The 19,279-nt window shown below is 41.7% G+C and overlaps 2 protein-coding genes across 3 annotated transcripts in view; one reads left to right on the top strand and one right to left on the bottom strand.

The window, feature by feature from the left end:
• The window catches only part of szt2 (SZT2 subunit of KICSTOR complex), a 107,542-nt gene extending 94,491 nt beyond the window's left edge, over window positions 1–13,051 (top strand). Inside the window, 8 exon segments of the mRNA XM_034081348.1 lie at window positions 1,486–1,551; window positions 4,165–4,378; window positions 5,469–5,646; window positions 5,726–5,848; window positions 7,187–7,697; window positions 8,619–8,729; window positions 10,668–10,736; window positions 10,830–13,051. Of these exon segments, the coding sequence (XP_033937239.1) occupies window positions 1,486–1,551; window positions 4,165–4,378; window positions 5,469–5,646; window positions 5,726–5,848; window positions 7,187–7,697; window positions 8,619–8,729; window positions 10,668–10,736; window positions 10,830–10,973 (1,416 nt within the window). The 3' untranslated portion in view covers window positions 10,974–13,051.
• A 69-nt stretch (window positions 13,052–13,120) lies between these two features.
• hyi (hydroxypyruvate isomerase) lies at window positions 13,121–18,828 on the bottom strand. Of its 2 annotated transcripts, XM_034080368.2 has the most exons (9): window positions 18,705–18,828; window positions 18,218–18,350; window positions 17,982–18,093; window positions 16,994–17,108; window positions 16,617–16,695; window positions 16,081–16,130; window positions 15,915–15,984; window positions 14,872–15,006; window positions 13,121–14,795 (listed from the first exon to the last, which is right to left on the bottom strand). In XM_034080368.2, the coding sequence occupies exons 1-9, from the start codon at window positions 18,735–18,737 to the stop codon at window positions 14,740–14,742; spliced, it is 783 nt and encodes a 260-aa protein (XP_033936259.1). In that variant the 5' UTR covers window positions 18,738–18,828; the 3' UTR covers window positions 13,121–14,739. The 2 variants fall into 2 exon arrangements, with proteins under 2 accessions (XP_033936259.1, XP_033936258.1); XM_034080367.2 differs by having other exon boundaries at window positions 18,218–18,818.
• Window positions 18,829–19,279: the final 451 nt, after the last annotated feature.

Genomic DNA, 19,279 nt, shown 5'->3' with positions numbered 1-19,279 from the left:
TAGGATATTTTTCCTCAACATTTTCTGTGAGCCGGCAACAAACTGTCTGACAGAGCTGACCGTAGACAGAATAGAACGTTTTTTGATACCATTTCAACATTATTCTTCTGAAGATAGATGTGGAAGAAATGTTATGGTACAAAACGTTTCCTGTACATTTGAATATATATGTTTTAAGATGGCTGAGGAACTCTACTATGTATTCTATTCATACAGCTGTGATTTGACTCCACATAATCAGAGAGGCAATTTCTCACATCTGTGATTTTGCATTTGTTAAGGATTTAAGGCCATCAGATGTAACTCTAATCCCGCCTGCCACCAACCCAAAGCTTAATTTCTCACCTAAATCCTGATCTATATCACAAACTGTTTCCATTCTCTCCCACCTGTGACTGATCCATTTTCAGATGTACACACTGGTGCACTTTGATGTGAGATGTCAGGCAGAGATGTCAGGGATCTTGTGGCATGTGTTACCTGGTGGTGTTGTGAACATTTCTCTAATCTGTGGCTTCATGCTCAGATAGAGGGGGGGGCAAAAGGGTTACGGTGAAAAAGGCAGAAAGGATGCATTAATTACTGCTACTTTGTTTACTGAGAATGTTGTGAAAAGGCTGAAAATCGACTTACAGTAAATAAGCAATTTAATTAATTTAAATAGTAATTATTATTATAAAGGGAATTTTCTTTGTCTTGTTCACTGAAACACACACGTATTTATCTAACGTGAATAATGATTAATAAGGCTGATGTATACAGAGTGGTGCAGTGATGAAGTATTTGTGTAGGCCGACCCAGAAGTTAGCATTGCATACGATGTTTGTCAAACACATGTTTATGATACTTACACATTTCTTCAGCAGGATCATCTCCACACAATAACACCACTTTATATTTTTGTAGTGTAAATGAAAAAGTAAAAATCCACATTGCTTCACATCACCACTGCTAAGCTAAAGGCTGCTAATGTTTGGCGATTCAGCGATTCTCAAATGTAGAACTTACTTATGTATATAATGTCGTATTAAATATCAGCTTGTGTTAATCACAGACCTCATGACCTAACTCAATTGCATGTTTTAAAGACTCAATCCTGCACCATAGCACAACAGGTTATTAAATATAGAAGGAAATATGTAATGTCTGTATATTCATGCATTGTGTTTTACACGCAAACTACTGTACTGTACCTGCAGTGCTGTCTCATGGTGATAGCCGTCGACTTGTGGAATACTTGGTTACTCTTAAGTGAACGGCCAAGGTTTTCAATATGTGCACCAGCCTTATCAAATGCCTTTCCACAGCTCTAACGTGTATGTAACGTGTCTCATCACATTTTTGTAGTATGGAAAAACATGTTCTTATTTATTCGTGTAGTATGTCTTCAGTCTTCCCTTTCATCCATCTGTTTGTGTGTGAGTGTCAGGATGTGTGTGTGTCAGTGTGTCTGCCTAGTCCCACCTCATGTCATCTCTCCATCAGGGCAGCCTCCTCACCAAACCTCGTTGCAAGCCGTTCCCAGATGCCACCCCAGTATCTGACTGTGCGGTATGTCCCATTCTCACGGGAGGGGTGTCTCCCTACAATCAGGCTTCATCCCCCCTGAACCCCCCTGCCGCTATGCTTGCTGCCATCTTTCTTTCCAAACCTCCATATCTGTGTTTGTGTCTCTTTGGGAATGAATGGGTCTCAGTGTTCCGTCATGTAGGAGCTACAGTTGCTAACACATACTATGAAGACTGACCCAATAAGGAACTCAAAGGTCAGGTGTTACTCCTTTTTTTGAGTTTCAGGTCTGAGTCCCGCTGCGCTGTGATTTTCTGCTCCTTTCAACTTTTATCAGGGCTTCTGTGGTCCGTGCTTGCTGGTTTGGGTGTCTCCGCTTGTGTTCTCTAAGTGTTCGTTCAACTCCTGCTGGCCCCTCTGCCCTCTCTCTGACAATCTTATCTTATTTTCTCTTGCATCTTTGGTTGCCAGTGATATATTGGAGCTATAACTTTCCTCCAGGGTTTAAATGAAAAACATGGGGCTGCTGCTGCTGCTCTGCTCGCTAAAGATGATCATATTGACAGACTGTGAAATGTGCTTGGATTACATAGCACTATATTGATTCAAGTTTTTTTCCATGTACTGTGTTGGCATGTGGGTTTCACATGTGAACATGAAGAAGTGTGAAAACATCATTCACATTTAACGTCACAGCTAGCTAGCTGGCACTGTTAAACTAGCATGCTGTGATAGATAGCAAACTAACTACATAATAATATGAACACTAGTGTTCGGTTGTTATAGCCAATAAAAGAAAATAGTTAACTATAATTAACTATAATTCATTCAAATTTAAATGGTAGAGATAAACGTTTTTCAATTACCTATTATTTGAGCGGGTTAGAATCCCAGGCTGCCTAGCGCTAGCTTAAATAGGTCAAATCTACTGAGTGAAGTATTTGATGTTCCAAAGTTTCCATTTTACAAAGTTGAAGTTTGAGAATATATATTGGTTTGGTTTTCATTTCACATGTGAAATTGAAGACATGTAAAAACATAAATGTCCCTTTACTGCTAGCTTGCTGGCTTTAACAATGTATGACTGTTAAACTAGCTTGCTGTAGTAGTTAGCAAGCTAACTGCTAACTATATATGATCGAACCCTTGTGTTCAGTGGTTATAACCAATAAAAGAAGAAAATTAACTTACTTATAATAGGTTTTCATATTATTATTCATATATTATTTTATTTTATGGACACAAAAAAGGTCAAAGTTATCAAAGAAACCCAAACAAAATCCACAAAGGCATGTGTGGTTTGAGAGCATTTCTCATTGAAATGTGTTCACATTATTCGTAAAATGTGTATTTTAATGAACTTGGATTCATGATCTTAATACTTGTATAATCCTGGCTACGGTGCTCGCCAGAAGAACAACATCCACATTAATTATAATGAATATCTAGGAACAACCTAAAGAGGTGTTGTCAGATCATTGTACACGCTTTCTGTGTGAAAAATACTTACTTTCCACAACATTTTTATATTTTGTTTGTTTAAAATGCATGTTTAATTGCTTTGTCTTTTTGAGGATGGTAAGTAGGCCGACAGGAGAACAAACTGAAAAGTCAAATGCCAATGGTTCTTGTCCTTTTTCAATCAACTTGCTTTGTGTATTGTCTTCTTCTTGTTTGACCCCATATGATTGCAGCTTCTGCCATCAATGCAGCCACTGTCACGTATAGTCATTCCACGTGTGAGACCAGCTCCGTGACTCTACTCTACAATGTGTTCTTGTCAAAGTTACACAGGGTGTTAAATTAGCTTGAACATGAACATTTGGGATTACAGGTTAGGAAGTATTAACCATGAGCTTCATAGTCAAGAGGAAATGTATAACCTCTGAGCTAAAGAGATCTATGAAGTCCCAGCAGCCTCCTGGCTCTGTCGATAGCAGGCTAAGAGGTCACAACTAATTTGTCTGCCAGACTGCATGGACATCACGGGTGAGAAGAAAAGTTCATCTTTTCATTCTTCTGTGCAAAAGAAGATAACATTCTTATCTCTGAAGTGATGAAGGGGAACGTCTCCTGCCCTTATGCTAGTTTCTGAAAGTGTTGAGCCAGGAAAAGGTGCTGAAAGGTTCCAGACACCGACATTGATGAAAGTGTCTCCAGCTAAAGAGAGCCACGCAGTTATTCTCGCCTCTGATTGCATAAAGCCTGTGTGTACAGGTTCCAGGCAAATGGTCTGGATGAAAGTAAAAGCAAGAGGCACACTCGTTAGTGGGCTGTAATTAACTGCACACTCACTGCAGCCATTTACATTTGCAATGAATGCTTTTGTCAGCCCCCCTTTGATGTTGGGTTTAATTAAATAAGAATCTATTATGAACCTGATTGATATCTAGTTGCTTACAAAAGGCTCTCACCAAGGTGTGGGAGTCAGAGCCAACAGGGCCTTAAGGCACAAAGCAAAGCAGGTCACTGCATCGAGCTGATATTACACAGATAGGCAGAAACAGTGCTGCTCATGCCAGATGCTATTCCTTTACCTGTGATGTGTGTAATGAAATTGGCCAGACTTGAGCTCGGAGGTACTTGAAGAGTTGTTTTTCCCTGTGACTTTCTCTCTGTGCTGGTGCTGACTGTGCCCCCCACCCTCTGCTTTAGCTCTCCATGCTCTTCACTGAGGAGTGTGATAAGGTGCGGGACCTGATGCACGTCCACTCCTTCAGCTACGACTTCCACCTGCGAGTGGTTCACCAGTACCTGGTCGGCTGCCACATGACGCTCCGCCAGGGCTACCAGCTCACCGACTTCCTGGACGACTTCATCGCACATCACCCCGATATTCCAAAGTTTGGACGCAACCATGTCTTCCAAGGTGACTTTCTAGCACAAAGTCATATTAAAGTCACTCCCAACTGCTCCAAACATGTAGAATCCCCTGGAATAGGCAAACTCACCAAAGGTATGCGCTGGAAAGAGAAACATATTCGGCAAAACACATGAGATTAGCTCACAGTGGATTAAAAGTAGCAGTCTACGTGCCAGAATTGTGAATCCAGAAAGGTTGTGTACCCCGAGGTTGTACGTGAGAAATGAAGAGAATGGATCCCCAGCAATGAGAAACTGCACAGAGGGGACATCTCAAATTGGTTGACCGGTCAGCTAACCAATCAGAGCAGAGAGTGAAAAGAGGTGCTGCAGCACAGGCAGTATGAGAGAAATGAAGAGCGTTTTGAACATTAAAGCATGGAGACACGTCACAGTAGGGTCACTAAATACACATATGATCTTACAATGAGCAGAATCGGCCCCTTTACAGAGAAACACTCAGTTTGCTATCATGGCTCCAAAATAATAGAAAGAGCTCCCCTTTAATATCGAGACAGCGCAATCTTCTGTTGCAGACTGAAAACCCACTTATTTTTTAAGCCTTGGCCAATAAACTCAAAATGTTTTGCAGTACCTAAAATATTTATATAAATGTTGACTAATGCACCAACGCTTACAATAGTTTGGCTTAAGTGATACATCTGCTTTCTTGCTGTTCTGAGTTTCTCTCATTGTGGGTCGCTTAAGAGCTTCACCTTGTGAAATATAATGTACTATTTCAATATTGATACCACACAAGCTGGTCTGACGCAGTATTTTTAGTTTAGGGTATTTATATCTAATTTATGTTAATAAACTACCGCTAGAGATAAGTACGCAATATATTTGACTCGGCCAGGTGCTTCGAATAAGTCAGGGGCAGCATCTCACATCTGCTCGGCTCACACAACGTCATTAGTAAAAGGAAAAGAGAGAAAAGCAGATGACTAATTAACAGCAGAAACCTTTCTGAGTCATTCAAGAGATAATGATAGATGTTTTCACCTGAAGGGTTTTATGGCGCTGTGGGTTGGCAGGAAGGAGTGGGAGATGTGTTGATGATCTCTTTGAGAGTCTCTGATCTTTATCTACATCAGGGAGCTTTTCCATCTCCACGGGGATGATAACGGCTCATCAGCTCTACAACTACATCACCGACCACGCCAGCACCTACGGCATGAAGCCGCTCCGCATGTCCAAGGCGGCCGTCTCCGCCGACAACAAGAAGGGGCCGCCTGACCTGCACGAGTACGCCCTGGTGGCTCTGTGGAACAGGTACAACACGTCAGTCACAGAACACACACGGTTTGTTTGCAGTAGTTTAACCCCTTTGCTCTCTTCCTTCCTGCTTTAGTTCGGGCTCTTACAAGGATCTGGAGGGCCTGCACCACCACGATGACTTTGACGTGTCCCTGGTGGTGTGCCATAACGCCGCTCCATTCGAGGAGCAGTCCGATGGGGAGAGGCATTTGTTGAGGTAAAGATATAACGGAGACAAAATGACATAAAGTGTGAGCCAAAAAAAAGCAAAACCATTGCACGTTAGCTTGTTTTTTCTGAATATCTACATTAAAAGTGACGATAAAGTGAATTATTCATAGTTTGGATTTTTAATATAAATGGTCTATTTTGATATTGGAAAGACCCGTCTGAAGGCCCCTCGGTTAGTAAAGTATTGTACTGAAGAGGACATTTTCCAGTTGAAGAATAACATTTTCTTGACATGTTTTCATTGTTGCAGAAAAACTTTGAAAAGCTTTTGCATGCTATAAATATTTCCTTTCTCTTGCACAATACAACTATAACAGCTTGCACTATAATACTCCAAACACACTATTCTGTAGACACACACGTTACTTATGTTCAAGCTGATTTGCATATGAGCAACCAGGCTTTTATGCTCACCCTGAAATACAGCAATACAAGCTCATTACTGTAACATAGCTGCTACTGTCGGTCTGTGCTTCTCTTCTATAGGATGCCTGAGTGAGCTGCCCTGTGCCTGTGTTCCTTTACTGACTGTATCCGTAACTTTAACTACCTAAACATAACCATCCTACTGCAGCACACACTGTCCATGCCCATTAACAATACTGTAACCGTTAACAGACCCAACATGTTCGACTAGGTTTAATACCCCACCTGGGGTTTCTGCCCATATGGAGCGCAGACGACTGTTACTATAATAACATATTACAGAAAATATCAGAGTAGATATTAAATGAAAGATGTATCTATCTTTGGCAATTGCATGCTCATGCTAGGCTGTAAGAAAGACTCTGACAACGCTTTGAGGGGGTAAGCATGTATTATGTTTACTAAAATAGGACAATGTTACTAAGAAAATAAATAATCTCTCTCTTTCGCAATATTAAAAAAGTCTTAGTATTCATAAGCAATAACATACTATGTTGCATATTAGTACATTGTGAGTTTTGTGTACATGTCATGGTATAACAAGTTGCTAATGAAGGCTAAAAAGGTTGCTTTTTATGAGTATAAACATGAACACAATAAATAAGCTCACCTTGTTGTTTCTTTGTCGTTGCCTGATTATGGAATGCCCTCTATTGGCTACTGGCTCTTATTTATGTCACACAATGAAGACAGACATCTTTAAAGCGACTGAATCAAAAGAATGTTGGGAAATTAATATAAATTCAATGTCATGCCCAGAGGCCACAGTAATGATGCATTCTTAAAGGTTTAAGTAACCACTCATGACCAATTCCTCTCTACATATGAAACACTGTGATGTTTGTCCGCCTCTGATGACAATGAGCTTCTCTAAACTCTCACGTACCTTCATATACAGGTTGCGGTTCTACGTGATCATGACGAGTCAGAGAGAGCTCTTCCCCCGCCTCACTGCCGACATGCGGCGCTTCAAGAAGCTTCCTCAGATCCCCCGGGACCCCTCTGAGCTGGGGGGCTGGCTCCCCACAGACCAGGCAGAGGCCGGCGATTTCCCTGGAGCCGAGCAGGATCTCTGGGAGGAAACACCGTCTGAAGCCGCAGCCGCCTCCACTCCCAGCGACGGAAACGAGTTCTACCCTCTGGCGGGGGGCGGGGCTGAGGCCCAGAGGCTGCTGTACCCCTCCCCTCTGTTCCCTCTGCTCAACAACGAGGTGCTGGCGGCCCGTAGACAGATCCAGACCAGCGTGGAGCAGGCCATGGGCCACTGCCGCAGAGACAACCTGTGGAGGAGACTGTTCCACGGAGAGCACCTGGACAAGCTGAAGCTCACCAAGCTGTCCTTCAGCGAGCTGGAGGAGCTGCTGCAGGCGGTGCAGAGCCGCTCCGTGGGGGACATCGACCCCCAGCTGGTGAGCCTCCACGTGTCACCTCCACCAGCCTCTCAACAGTGGTCGAAGACACACTCAGATCAGTAGCAATTAGCAGTACTACATTTTATCTTCCTGCTATATATAATGTGTTTTTTATTAATTTTGTACAAGGATTTCCCACATTAAGGCATGTGTTGCATGCTTTTAACGAGTATATTAACTTATTATTAGTATTTCTTTTTTTTTTATTATAACTTTTTAAGCATCCGTCCAGGGACTACAATGAAAAATAGCCTCTTGCATTACTTTACAGAAATGTCTATTAGTGTGCACTGACCCTGGTAAGTGAGTAATAAATACTCTGTTACGATGGATGGAATATCCCATTTTAGAATCATAAATAATTATAGTTTTATCATTTTTATCACTTTATATACTGCGGCTGGATATCTTCAACTTTACCTGGATGTCGATATGTATTATTATTATTAGTAAATGTAAATGTTATATAAGCTAATTATGTTAATCTGTACCTGCAATTGTAGTGGAGTAGAACAACATGGACATGTCTGAACGGTGCTACGTGTGCTGTCATCCACATGGATTTGATATGTAACAAATGCTTTTAACATGCTTGGATTTATATCTCACAGAGATGATGTGTGCATGCATTTAAAGATGAAACATATATTAACATATATTATATTATTAACAGATACAGTGGGTGTTTGCTGCACAGGGATCTTCCTGACACTAAGTTTGTGTGTGTGTGTGTGTGTGTGTGTGTGTGTGTGTGTGTGTGTGTGTGTGGTGTGTGTGTGTGTGTGTGTGTGTGTGTGTGTGTGTGTGTGTGTGTGTGTGTGTGTGTGTGTGTGTGTGTGTGTGTGTGTGTGTGTGTGTGTGTGTGTGTGTGTGTGTGTGTGTGTGTGCCTGTGTGCCTGTGTGCCTGTGTGTGTGTAGGACTGCTTCCTGACCATGAGTCCTGCCTGGTACCAGAGTCTGATCCGGGTCCTGCTCAACCGCTTCCCTCAGAGCTGCAGACACTTCGACGACAACGGCATCCAGTATCTGGTGAGAACGCTCCTTCTATGTGAGAGCAGACACAGGCTGCAGTCGGATAGTTTAAAAATCAGCTCCTAAGTTCTAACCCTATCGTCTATTCCTTGACCTCTGAGTGAAACGTCACGGGGTTAAGGGATAGTGGATAGGAGAATTCAAAAGGACTTAGGAGAAGAGACTGCGGTACTTTAGAGAATCGACTGCACTTTCACTTTCCGACGTGTTTATGATGCGCCAGCGGACGTCATTTTGTGTGTCTGCTGCTGTGGGGAAACTATGGAAACTAGTTTTCTATACAGCGGACTACAACATGGATGTTTAATAAGAACGAGGGACTGCTGTGAACTCATCTGGAGACTCTGCACCGTGCTCTGATGCTGCTGCTTTGCTTTATGAACGTGGACAACAGAGAAACAGATTCTTCATGACCAAAGTTGGAATTGAAATAAAAAAGGAAAGTGAAACTTCTGCTCGTCACCCTCTCCCTCCAGTTCACATTAATACAAATGATCCCAATACGTATGATTGTATGAACTAAAGATCTAAAAATCAATACAAATGTATTTATTATAAACGTTAGTCCCTAACATCTATCACTGTGTATATCACCATTCAAACATCTTTTAGAAGTTGAACAAACCCCACACAGCTCAGTAAAGACTGAAATGTTGACTTTATTTGATCATTTCAGTGAAAACTAACGTTCATATTTCTCTCTTTGATTATAATACTGATGAACGTTCAAAACAAAGCACTTTGGCAACTTACCACCTATGTTTTAAAATGCTTAATAAGCACCGTAACTTTCATGATATCATTTCTCGGTCATAATCGGTTGTTTCCGTGAACGGCCGACTGTTGAGTGACGGCAAATGCTGCGGCTGCAAGGCATTGTGGGGCAGCATTTTCGCTTCTCCTGTCGGTTAGGGAGGTCCAGTGGTTCCTAAGCTAAAGGAGGTTATAAAGGAAGTTTGAAACCTCCTTTCCTATCATTCTCATCATTCTAGAGAATTCGAACGGCACTTATCATGGCTGCCACTGAGGGACTTCCGGGTCATTTCACTCCTTTAGGAAGGTTCCTAAGCTAAATGGACTATTCGACTTCAGCCACAGCATGGCAACAAGAGACACTGATGCGTCAGCACACTATGGGTTAATTAGGGTTCGATTTGAATGGAGTGTTTACAGTGTGTCCCGAGTCAGCGTTTCTCTGGCTTCTCCATGCTGTGAAACATGGGAACAATCATTGCATCTACAGAGTAGAGTCACTGGAGAGCTCAGTGTTGAAAGAAAGACTCTTGAGGGATTATTATTATTATTTTTATGGGATTCTGAAAATGAGAAAGCTGGAGATCAAAAGAACGTGCCTCACTTCTCCAGACTCACACACTGAAAGCACAGCCTGATCCCTCCTCTGCGTCTCCTTATTATTTGTCGTATTTTCTTGTCAAATGTTAGGTTTTCTTAAACGTGTGTGTAACTGGTGTGTGAAGTGAGGGATCTGAGCTTTCTGAGCTCGAGAACTCTGATTGAACAGCTCTGACTCGAGCATGGCTGTGTAACGAGAACTGGATACAGCGTTGGAGGCGGGGAAAGTTGCTTATTGGCCACAGACGTGTTGTAATAGTTATTGGGTTGACTCATGAGATTTGACATCATGAAAACAAAGTCTAAACATATGACTGTATTTATGGACATGATATAAACATACAGTTAACATGTCTTCAATCAGCCAGTTTATTGTGTCTGTGCTGAAGAACATTTGAGTATTTAGGGAAATAAACCATGTCTGCAGTCAGCAGCTTTGCACACGTCTCTGTTTGATCCGTCAGTGCTTTTTTTTTTTCATGGTTACCCAAAAAGTGTTTCCTACATGTTTATCATATTTCAGATCACAAGTCAAAGTCCCTGCTCTTAAATCGATATTGATGTCTATCCTCTTTGTTTCAGGCTGTTCTGAACCAGAAGTTCACCGACTGCTTCGTGCTGGTCTTCCTCGATGCCCAAGCTGGAAAAACCGTGAGTTATGATACTGATATGATTCATTATTAGGACACTATAGTTTTGCAAACATTCCAGCGTTGTTTCTTTCTCCCTCCTATCTTCCTGCAGAGCCTAAAGGTTATGTTCAGGGAGCCCCTGCCGTCACAGCATCAGGCCGGCAGCAGCCCCCCCCCTCAGCTGGTGTCCATGTATCACCACCTGGAGTCTGTCATCAACACCGCCTGCTACAACCTCTGGACGGGGCTGTTATAGAGCACGGATGGAATCACCTGCACCCAAACAGAAACAGGAAGCAGCGGAGGAAGACGAGACGAGTCCTCCTCCAGCAGCTCCGCCTATCCATCATAGAGCAGCATGGAGGAGAGCCTCGCATGGGACAGTAATGGAGCTGTGTGTATGCAGCTCTTTCAGTGTAAAGGATGCTCTCAAACCTCAAGGGAGCCAACATAAACCCAAACACAATCCAACCATTACGGGAAACATCTGATTCAAACAACACGGCTAGCAGCTAGCTCAAAATTAGCCTTCATCATCTGATATACTTACTTGTTACTATGCATACACCAGTACTTCTTTAGAGATATGCAGAAGTGAACCACTTGATGGATGCATTGATGGCACTTACACGTTTTGTTCAGCTGTATAGTGTCCCCATGTTAGCCTATCAACACGGTGGCATGGCAGCGCGTCACGTGGGCTAAGCTAAAAGCAGCTAATGTTTGCTGAGGTGATGTTAAGAAGCCTTATTTCATTTTGAAGAGCATATTTAATCTTCTAACACATAGAAGCTTCTGACTTTTACGAGTGGGGTATCTACTTGCGTTTGTTATGTTGTCGAACAAAACGTGAACATCTCTTCAGCCTGTAGCGAATCCAGATCTTATTTCAGTCAGATAGCCACAAACACGTTGCAAAAAAAAACATTGATTTTAAGACAAGCCAACTGGAAGTGTTTTAGGGGCTTATTCCTGTGAGGTATTTGAGCCAATGCCACTGATGGAAGAGTCAACGTCTGCACAGGGTTTCCCAGTGTGTAACAGCAGGGGCCCAGCACCTCTGCTCACGTCATGAACATTGATTAAGTTATGGAACATAAAGCCTCAAGGTAAATGAGCACAGCTGCAACATAATGCTGGAAATACACTTTGGCTCAGGTTGAACTGTCCAAAGGTAACGTCCTATGTAAGGAAGATTCAAAAATAATTTAAAAAAGATGTTTTCAGTTTATCATTCTACTAATATTTGTTATTTGATAGGCTGACTAAAGATCCAGCTTGGAACCAAAATGTCCTCAGTGGGAGCAGTTTGATGGGCGGGGTCCTCAGAGTGTTTCATGTATTAGGTCTACCTAGAGACCTCGAGCACACCGAGACGTTTGGGATTTGGGAGTGTCCTGCATTGTGCACTGACATGTTCTGACACCGTGCTGTCGAAGGAGACATGTTGGAGACACTGCCGTGTTTCTGTCTCTTCACATCTTTCACAGAGAAATGCCTTCAATGTAAATCAGCAGTTTAGATTGCTTGAAAATCCTGCTTAATTCTGAGGCGTTTTCAACCGCACACGTGTTGTAATGAGTGTCGTTATTGGCCTGCATTACTTTAGATCTTGTGCCTTTCGCATTTCGCTAGCTCTTCATAGCACATCAGTGTTCTCTACAAGTGTGAGAGCTGGGGCGACTTTGAGTAACATTTACAAAAGTGTCAATCCCACTTGAACACCACTGCCATATATCTGTTATCTGAAGTGCCTTTGTTTCTCTTTTATTTCATTGTATCCCCAAACGTATGAAGTGAAACTGTTGCTGGCTCTGCATAGAAGATCTTGATGTTGTGCGGTGAATGTGACAGGAAGATAATGGGTAATAGTATCTTTGATGATTTGCATAATAGCATGCCACATGTCATCAGAGGCGAGTGTTTCCAACGTATCTTCAGGATGATGAGTTGACTTGTGTTTGTTCTGAAACAGTGTGGCTGGTAACCATACCTCCATTTACAAGAGGGCATGAGGCCAGCGTGATAAGAGTGTGACTTTACAGCGAACACTTGATATCCACTTCAGTAAAGACGCGCAGCCTTACATTTCTACACATTTTCACAGGAAGGAAACCAAATGTCTGAGCTTATTTGTGGACGTGAATTGAAGAAACGTCAAGCAAAGTAGTTCTCACTGCTTCAACTAATGAGTCTGAATGTTAAACACTGGAGTTAGCATCTGTACTGTATTCTAAACACCGCACCCTCTTACTGTATAATGTAATTTATGTATATACGAAACACTTTATACAGTATGTGAAATGCTAAATAAAGCAGTAGGATGACTGGTAATGTTGTGAATCTTTTTTACAAGACTTAGAAAACAGTCACTCAACATTATTAACGGGCCGTTTGTTATGCATGGATAACTGAGTTGGCTTAATTCGATAAGCCTGAATATGAAGTTCTTAAAAGGAGGCCAAACAAATATTTATTGACTTTTTGTAGATTGCTAAAGCATAATTCTCTGAAAACCATGTGACCGTTATTCTCTCTTGAGAAAAAACCAGAAACCAACCGGAATACCTTTATTCAAGGATTTGGGATGGCATTATTTCTACAGAACAAAGCAGCAAAGTCATGTGAGAAGTTCATGAAGAAGTGTCCTAACACTGCATTCTAATTCTAATCGCAAACAGGAAGCGACTTCTGGTGGTAAACAGTATTCCAGTTGTATAGAAGTCTATGAGAAAATTACCCTAGTTTTGTCTTGATGTAAAAAGAAGTCGGGTTGTACAGGAGTCTGAGAAAATGACTCTAGTTCTCTCTTAAGGGTCACCAATTACGCAAAATCCACTTTTTCATTTTTCTTCTGAAACTTAGCAGATCAGATTTTGGCAACTCTGTGATGTCACACTGTTTGTTGGGGATATACAACCATTAGCCAATGACCAGCCAAGGGAACACCACCCACCTTATCACCTGAATCTCCTCCTAGAGCACTATTGTTTTTTTTTAACCAATCATCTCACAGAGGGGCGTGGCCAGCAGTAGCTCATTAAAGCTACAGACCCAGAATCAGCACTTTAGGAACAGGGCTGAAACAGAGGGGTGCTACAATGATCTGTTTGGTGTTTCAGCCAAACACTTCAGAGACAGGTTGTTCATACATCTCAGACCTATGATATATTGATGAAAAATATATGGGGACCTTTAAAGTATTACCCCAGTGACTATGTTTCTGATGTGTTCATGGTCTCAATCTGTAGTTTACAGTCATTTCCAATACAGCATGATGATCACTCAGTAAATGATGGTCCCATTGAGATAACATAGAAGATAAAGCAACATATACTAAAGGCCACCTTGTGATTGACAGGATGCTACAATGGTGTTGTGTGGTTTGGGTGCTGTCGGTTTCATCGTAGAGCTTCGACCTCAAAGTGCTTTTTACTTCATGAAAATTCATTATTACTTTTGGTAGCATTAAATAATGATGTCTGGTTGTGCTTAGCCCCATCCTCTTGTGTCAGTTCTGGTTCCCAAAAACAAGATGGCGACGGCCAAAATGCCACAGAAGGCAAAAAAACTAAATCCATCAAACAACAAGGTGACAATGTCCACCTCTTATATATATCTTCTTATCTTATACAGTCTTTAAACAGAATACAGAAAATCAGCTTTCCTGCTAAAGTCTCCTCTCACTTCCAATCATTCACAAGTTTTAGAGAATGTATCAAGTTCATTTATTAAAACTATAACAATGTATTGATTTTTTTTTTTTTCAGGAAAATTCTTAATATCTACATGGTATAATAAGTCAAACAATATAATTAAATCATAACAATTAACAGTGTACCAATTCAATGTTGGTTTGTGATGCTAAAAGCAAAATATAAAAAGGGTCAATATAAGAGCATGGAATTAGTTCAAAAAAAAGAAATGACTCAACGTAGAAGTAGTCTTAGTAGTAAAAAAGTATGCCAATCCTTAAGCAGGAAACTTGAAGCACACACAGCTGCGTGACGGGACTCTGCTCCTCACTCGCTGTGTGTGCAGTAATCTCTGATCCAGCCCAGACCCTCCTGTGTGGAGCCTGAGGGAGACGGAGACCATCAGAACATGTTTTTCCTGACAGGGTGTCATGATATTGGAATAAAGACGGTGCTGACCCAGAGGCTTGTATTCACAGCCGATGTATCCCTGGTACTGCAGCCTTTCCAGTGTGTTGAACAGGTATCTGTAGTCCAGCTCTCCGGCGCTGTCAGGCTCGTTCCTACCGGGAACCTGAGCCACCTGAACATGACCTGAGAAACATGCATATCATTATCAGCTGAAGAGGCACAAGCACCGCTGGGTTGTTTCTTTCATAAATGTAATTGTGTGAATTCATTTAGCCATGTCTCTTATTCATACTTTCCCATCTTTTCTTTCTCCAAAAGAATAACCAGTCGATCAAAGTCACCATCCTTTTGTCGTCGCATCCTCAATGTTTGGCGAACACTAAACTCTTGTGATTTCATTTATTAGGAATGATGACAATCAAGGTTGTATTTTTGCCAGACCTGCCCAGAAGAGAACTAAATACTAATAGGTTTGTCGAACTCTTTGAAAACACAGATGTTTCACGTAACACTTGTCTCCTCCCATTAATCAGGTGTGCTGATCAACACAGGTGTAAGGGGGGCGTGGTCTGTAGACGTAGCTTGTGTTTTAGTTGGAGAAGAAGCCGTTAGCTCGTTGCTAAAGGAACGTTGAAACCATGAGGAGTCTGAGGATCCCGAGCAGGAAGCCCAGCTTTTTAGGATGTTTTGGTCTTTTTGAAAGGCATTGTTTTCCTTACATTGTATTTTTGCTTTGTTGACTGACATTAGTTGTATTTATTTTGTACTGGCTGCTTTGAGAAGACAATTCCTGTGGACCTTGAAATGCACATTTCTCCAATTCTTTTTTTGTGTTTGTGCTTTTGTTTGAGGCAGAGTTGTATCTAAATAAAGTCTCTAATAAGCCATTCAGATTTCTCCTTTATTTTTGGTTAGGGTTATAAAATATTTAGAGGACAATTAATGATCAGCCCATCTTCTAACCAAGTTTTAGAATCACAGGTTGGATCTTTTAGTTGTAACTGTAAACTGAATGTTATAATATAAGCAACTATATTCTTCAGACATTCAAAAATATGGGGGAAAGAAGCCCGGGCAGGTGCCTTACTCACCAATAAGCGGAAGATACTTTTGTATGTTTTGTGTCAGGTTTCCATCCATTATTTGCCAATGAAAGACGTCCTGAAAGAATGCAGACGTCTGGTAAATCAAGTCAACTTTTAACATAGTTTGCAGTTTTTATACTTTCAAGTTGAGACATATTTCCTAAGCACCCACCATTTGCAGCTTAATGTTTGGCTTTCCAACCTTCTCCAGTATCTCAGCAGCTGCAGACAAAACAAAGGATGATCTGAAACATGACTCGAGGCAGGTAGAAAGACATTATATAGGAAAAAACAGAAGGCGTGTTTTCATTTTTAAAGTAATAGTAGAAATAAGTCGCATACTATAAAATAACTGGCATACTTGTACTGTAAATAATCAAATCTGTTGAACACACTACAACCAGACACATGTTGTTCTGTCTGCATCCATTCATGGTGATCTAAGGAGTGTTCAATTACATAATGTGCCATTATGCACTTACATCAATATATGTGTATAACATCTGTTAATGGTGACACTTATCGAAAGCGACTTAAATGTTAATGCTAACAAATATAAAGACCAAGAGGTCAACTAATTTGAGTCGTCAATAAAATATGTAAAGTATACTGGTTGATGGACAATGGAAAGGTCTACATGCTGGTTAAAGAGGGTCTTATTTGCCTATAAGCTGGTTGATTTGATCTCAGTGGGACGAGGCGTCTTACCCTGATGAGGAGAGTCCAGGAAATACCTGGGATCTGTTATCCTTGTGTTGATTGGTTCTATCAATCCCGTGATTCCTTCCTGTGAGGAAATTGACAGTTTGAAACATTCTGAACACTGAAAGGCATGAAAGGTATATATGTGCACCATTAATAGGAAATCATATTTAAAAATGTTTAAATTTGATATATTGCATGCAGTGAAACAACTGCACTGCAATATGCAGAGCAATGCAACCAAATACTGTTCATGTATGTGCAGGAATAATACTTTTAATTTGACATATATCCTACTTTTCATGCTGCACTATATTTATGCAATAATCCAGTTTGACTTAATTCATTGTGCTGAGAGTTGTTGCCCAGTAAAGGTCGCCTACCTTGGAGAGGATATCAGCAGCATACTTTAGGTTCTGCACAAAGACGGCCTCCATCTCCTTGGCAACCGCCTTTCTCTGTGAGCCCATGGGAACCCTTCCTGCCATCAGGTGGATTCTGGGAAATCATGGAAAATACCACATGCATAAATACAACCACGAAAAGTTGAAACCCTGCAAAAGATGTTTCCTCCTCACCGAGGCAGAAGCCCTGAAGACAGAGCGTCTCAGTAATATAGACTCTTTCTTTAATGTGACGTAAAAGAAGGATCAAGTGATTTCTCTTGATTGTCTTTGAGATGTATCTACAGCTTGATTGGAGACAGCCTGTGGTGAATTGGAATGGACATATGGAAAGACACACATGTATCTTGATTACATCGCAGAGCTCAGAGGAAGTGTGTCAGGAGAGGGGAATAAAAGCCTGCAGATAACTCTGGATGAGCTCCAAAAACCCTGTGTGGAGTTGGGAGAAACCAGAAGCAGAAACAGAGCCAACATTCCACCTGAACCTCTGACCAGTGAAAGACTCAAAAGCACCTTGAGGACTCTGACTATGAGAAGCAAATTGTCTGCAGCACTGTCTGCAAGACTGAATAATTTAGCCTAAAATCTAGGCATCGTGTCTGGAGTAAACTAAGCACTTCTTATTAACCGTGCAGTATCCTCTACAGTGCAGCATGGAGGTGGCAGCTTGAGGCTGTGTCCATGTGTTTCAGCAGCAGCGAGGGGGAGAGCTGAGCAGGGCAAAGTACAGAATGGAAACTTGTTGTACTGTTCATCTGTCATGGCCGCAGGACAGCGACCCTCAGCACAGCGGAAACAACACAGGAGGGTCCTTGTAAAATTGATGCAGCACATTGCATATGTTTATGTGCTCTAAGGAAACTAGCCTTATGACAAACACATTTGATGTACTCTACTAATTTCAGGGTAAAGATTTATGGTTGCAAACAGATAAGAATACATATTTACTCTGCCAATTCCCCACCTTTTGCACTCCAAAGCTCTTGCATACTTCAAAGCCAGGTCCAGACCCTGTCTGAACTCTGCCTCTCTCCCAGGAACTGCTCCGAGACCAAGATCCCCTCCCTTTATATCTCCTGCAAATCACATAAAGTATTTCATTACCACCGTCATCATGCTATAACAACTATCTATAGTTTCTGGTGGAAATGAACAGCTGCTGACTTAATTTAAAAGTCAGTGTGTCGGAGTTAGGGTCACCTGGCGGGGTGTTGATGAGGACCAGCTCCACCCCCGCAGCCTCTCTGGCCCTTCGGAGCTGCTCCAAGTCGGACTCGTACAGCCAGGCCGCCTCCACCGCCTGGAAGCCGGCCGCAGCAGCCGCGGAGATCCTCTGGTGGAAGTCAGGAAGCTCCGTGAAGAGCCAGGAAATATTGGCACAGAACTTCAACGGAGCCATGCTGCTTCACTCAAGGGGACAACGACCCTGAGTGCAGCGCGTGCGTGCGTGCGCGTGATGCACTTTAACCTTATACAGTATATGACTTTAACCTGATGATAGCAGCGGGGGAGACCGGCGTTACGGAAGCTAAACTGTACTAGCGTTTACATCAGGTTTATATAGAACCAAATATGTTACAATATTTGAGGACAAAGCATAGTTGGTATTGACAATGGAACAACACAAAATAGTTCAAATTACGCTTGATAGGCAATGCTGGGAAAAGTTCTCTTTATTTCCACTTACTGACAGTCTTCTTCTTCTATATTCGTTTCGCATTGAAATGTGCAAATGGAAATAAAGAGGGGAGTATCAGCAAAATGTTGCAGGAGTCTGTGCAGCGCAGAGTTGTGTTATTGTCACATGACTGGCAGCATGCTTCCTGGTCTGTGTAATGCGCAGGCGCAGGAAGTTGCAGTCACGCAATGCAACACTTTCCTTCAGTTTTAACCATGGTTTTAACCTATATAATCAGTATTTGGTTTTAACCCAGTAATTGATTGATAAAAAAGAGACTTGTGTTTTAAAAATGACAATTGTACTTTTTAATGCATATGTCCAGACCAATCGGCAAACTCTGGGGCAGAGCCGTTCTTATTATACATCCATGGGCAGAGCCGGGAGGCCAATCAGGAAGTGCTTCAAACTTCAGTTCATCTAGTGGCCAGTAGGAGCAGTCTGCAGAAGGGAGCAATATCCATAGACCCCCATGTTAAAATGACCAACTTTACAGCAGAAATAAACATGTTTACATCGTGGTTCAAAAAACCATATTCTCTGTATAGTTATAGATTCCCCCTTTATGACTACTGCTCGCAGTG

Source organism: Pseudochaenichthys georgianus, chromosome 4 (genome assembly GCF_902827115.2).
Source record: "Pseudochaenichthys georgianus chromosome 4, fPseGeo1.2, whole genome shotgun sequence".
NCBI lineage: Eukaryota > Metazoa > Chordata > Actinopteri > Perciformes > Channichthyidae > Pseudochaenichthys > Pseudochaenichthys georgianus.
This window is presented reverse-complemented; position numbering and strand designations above follow the sequence as displayed.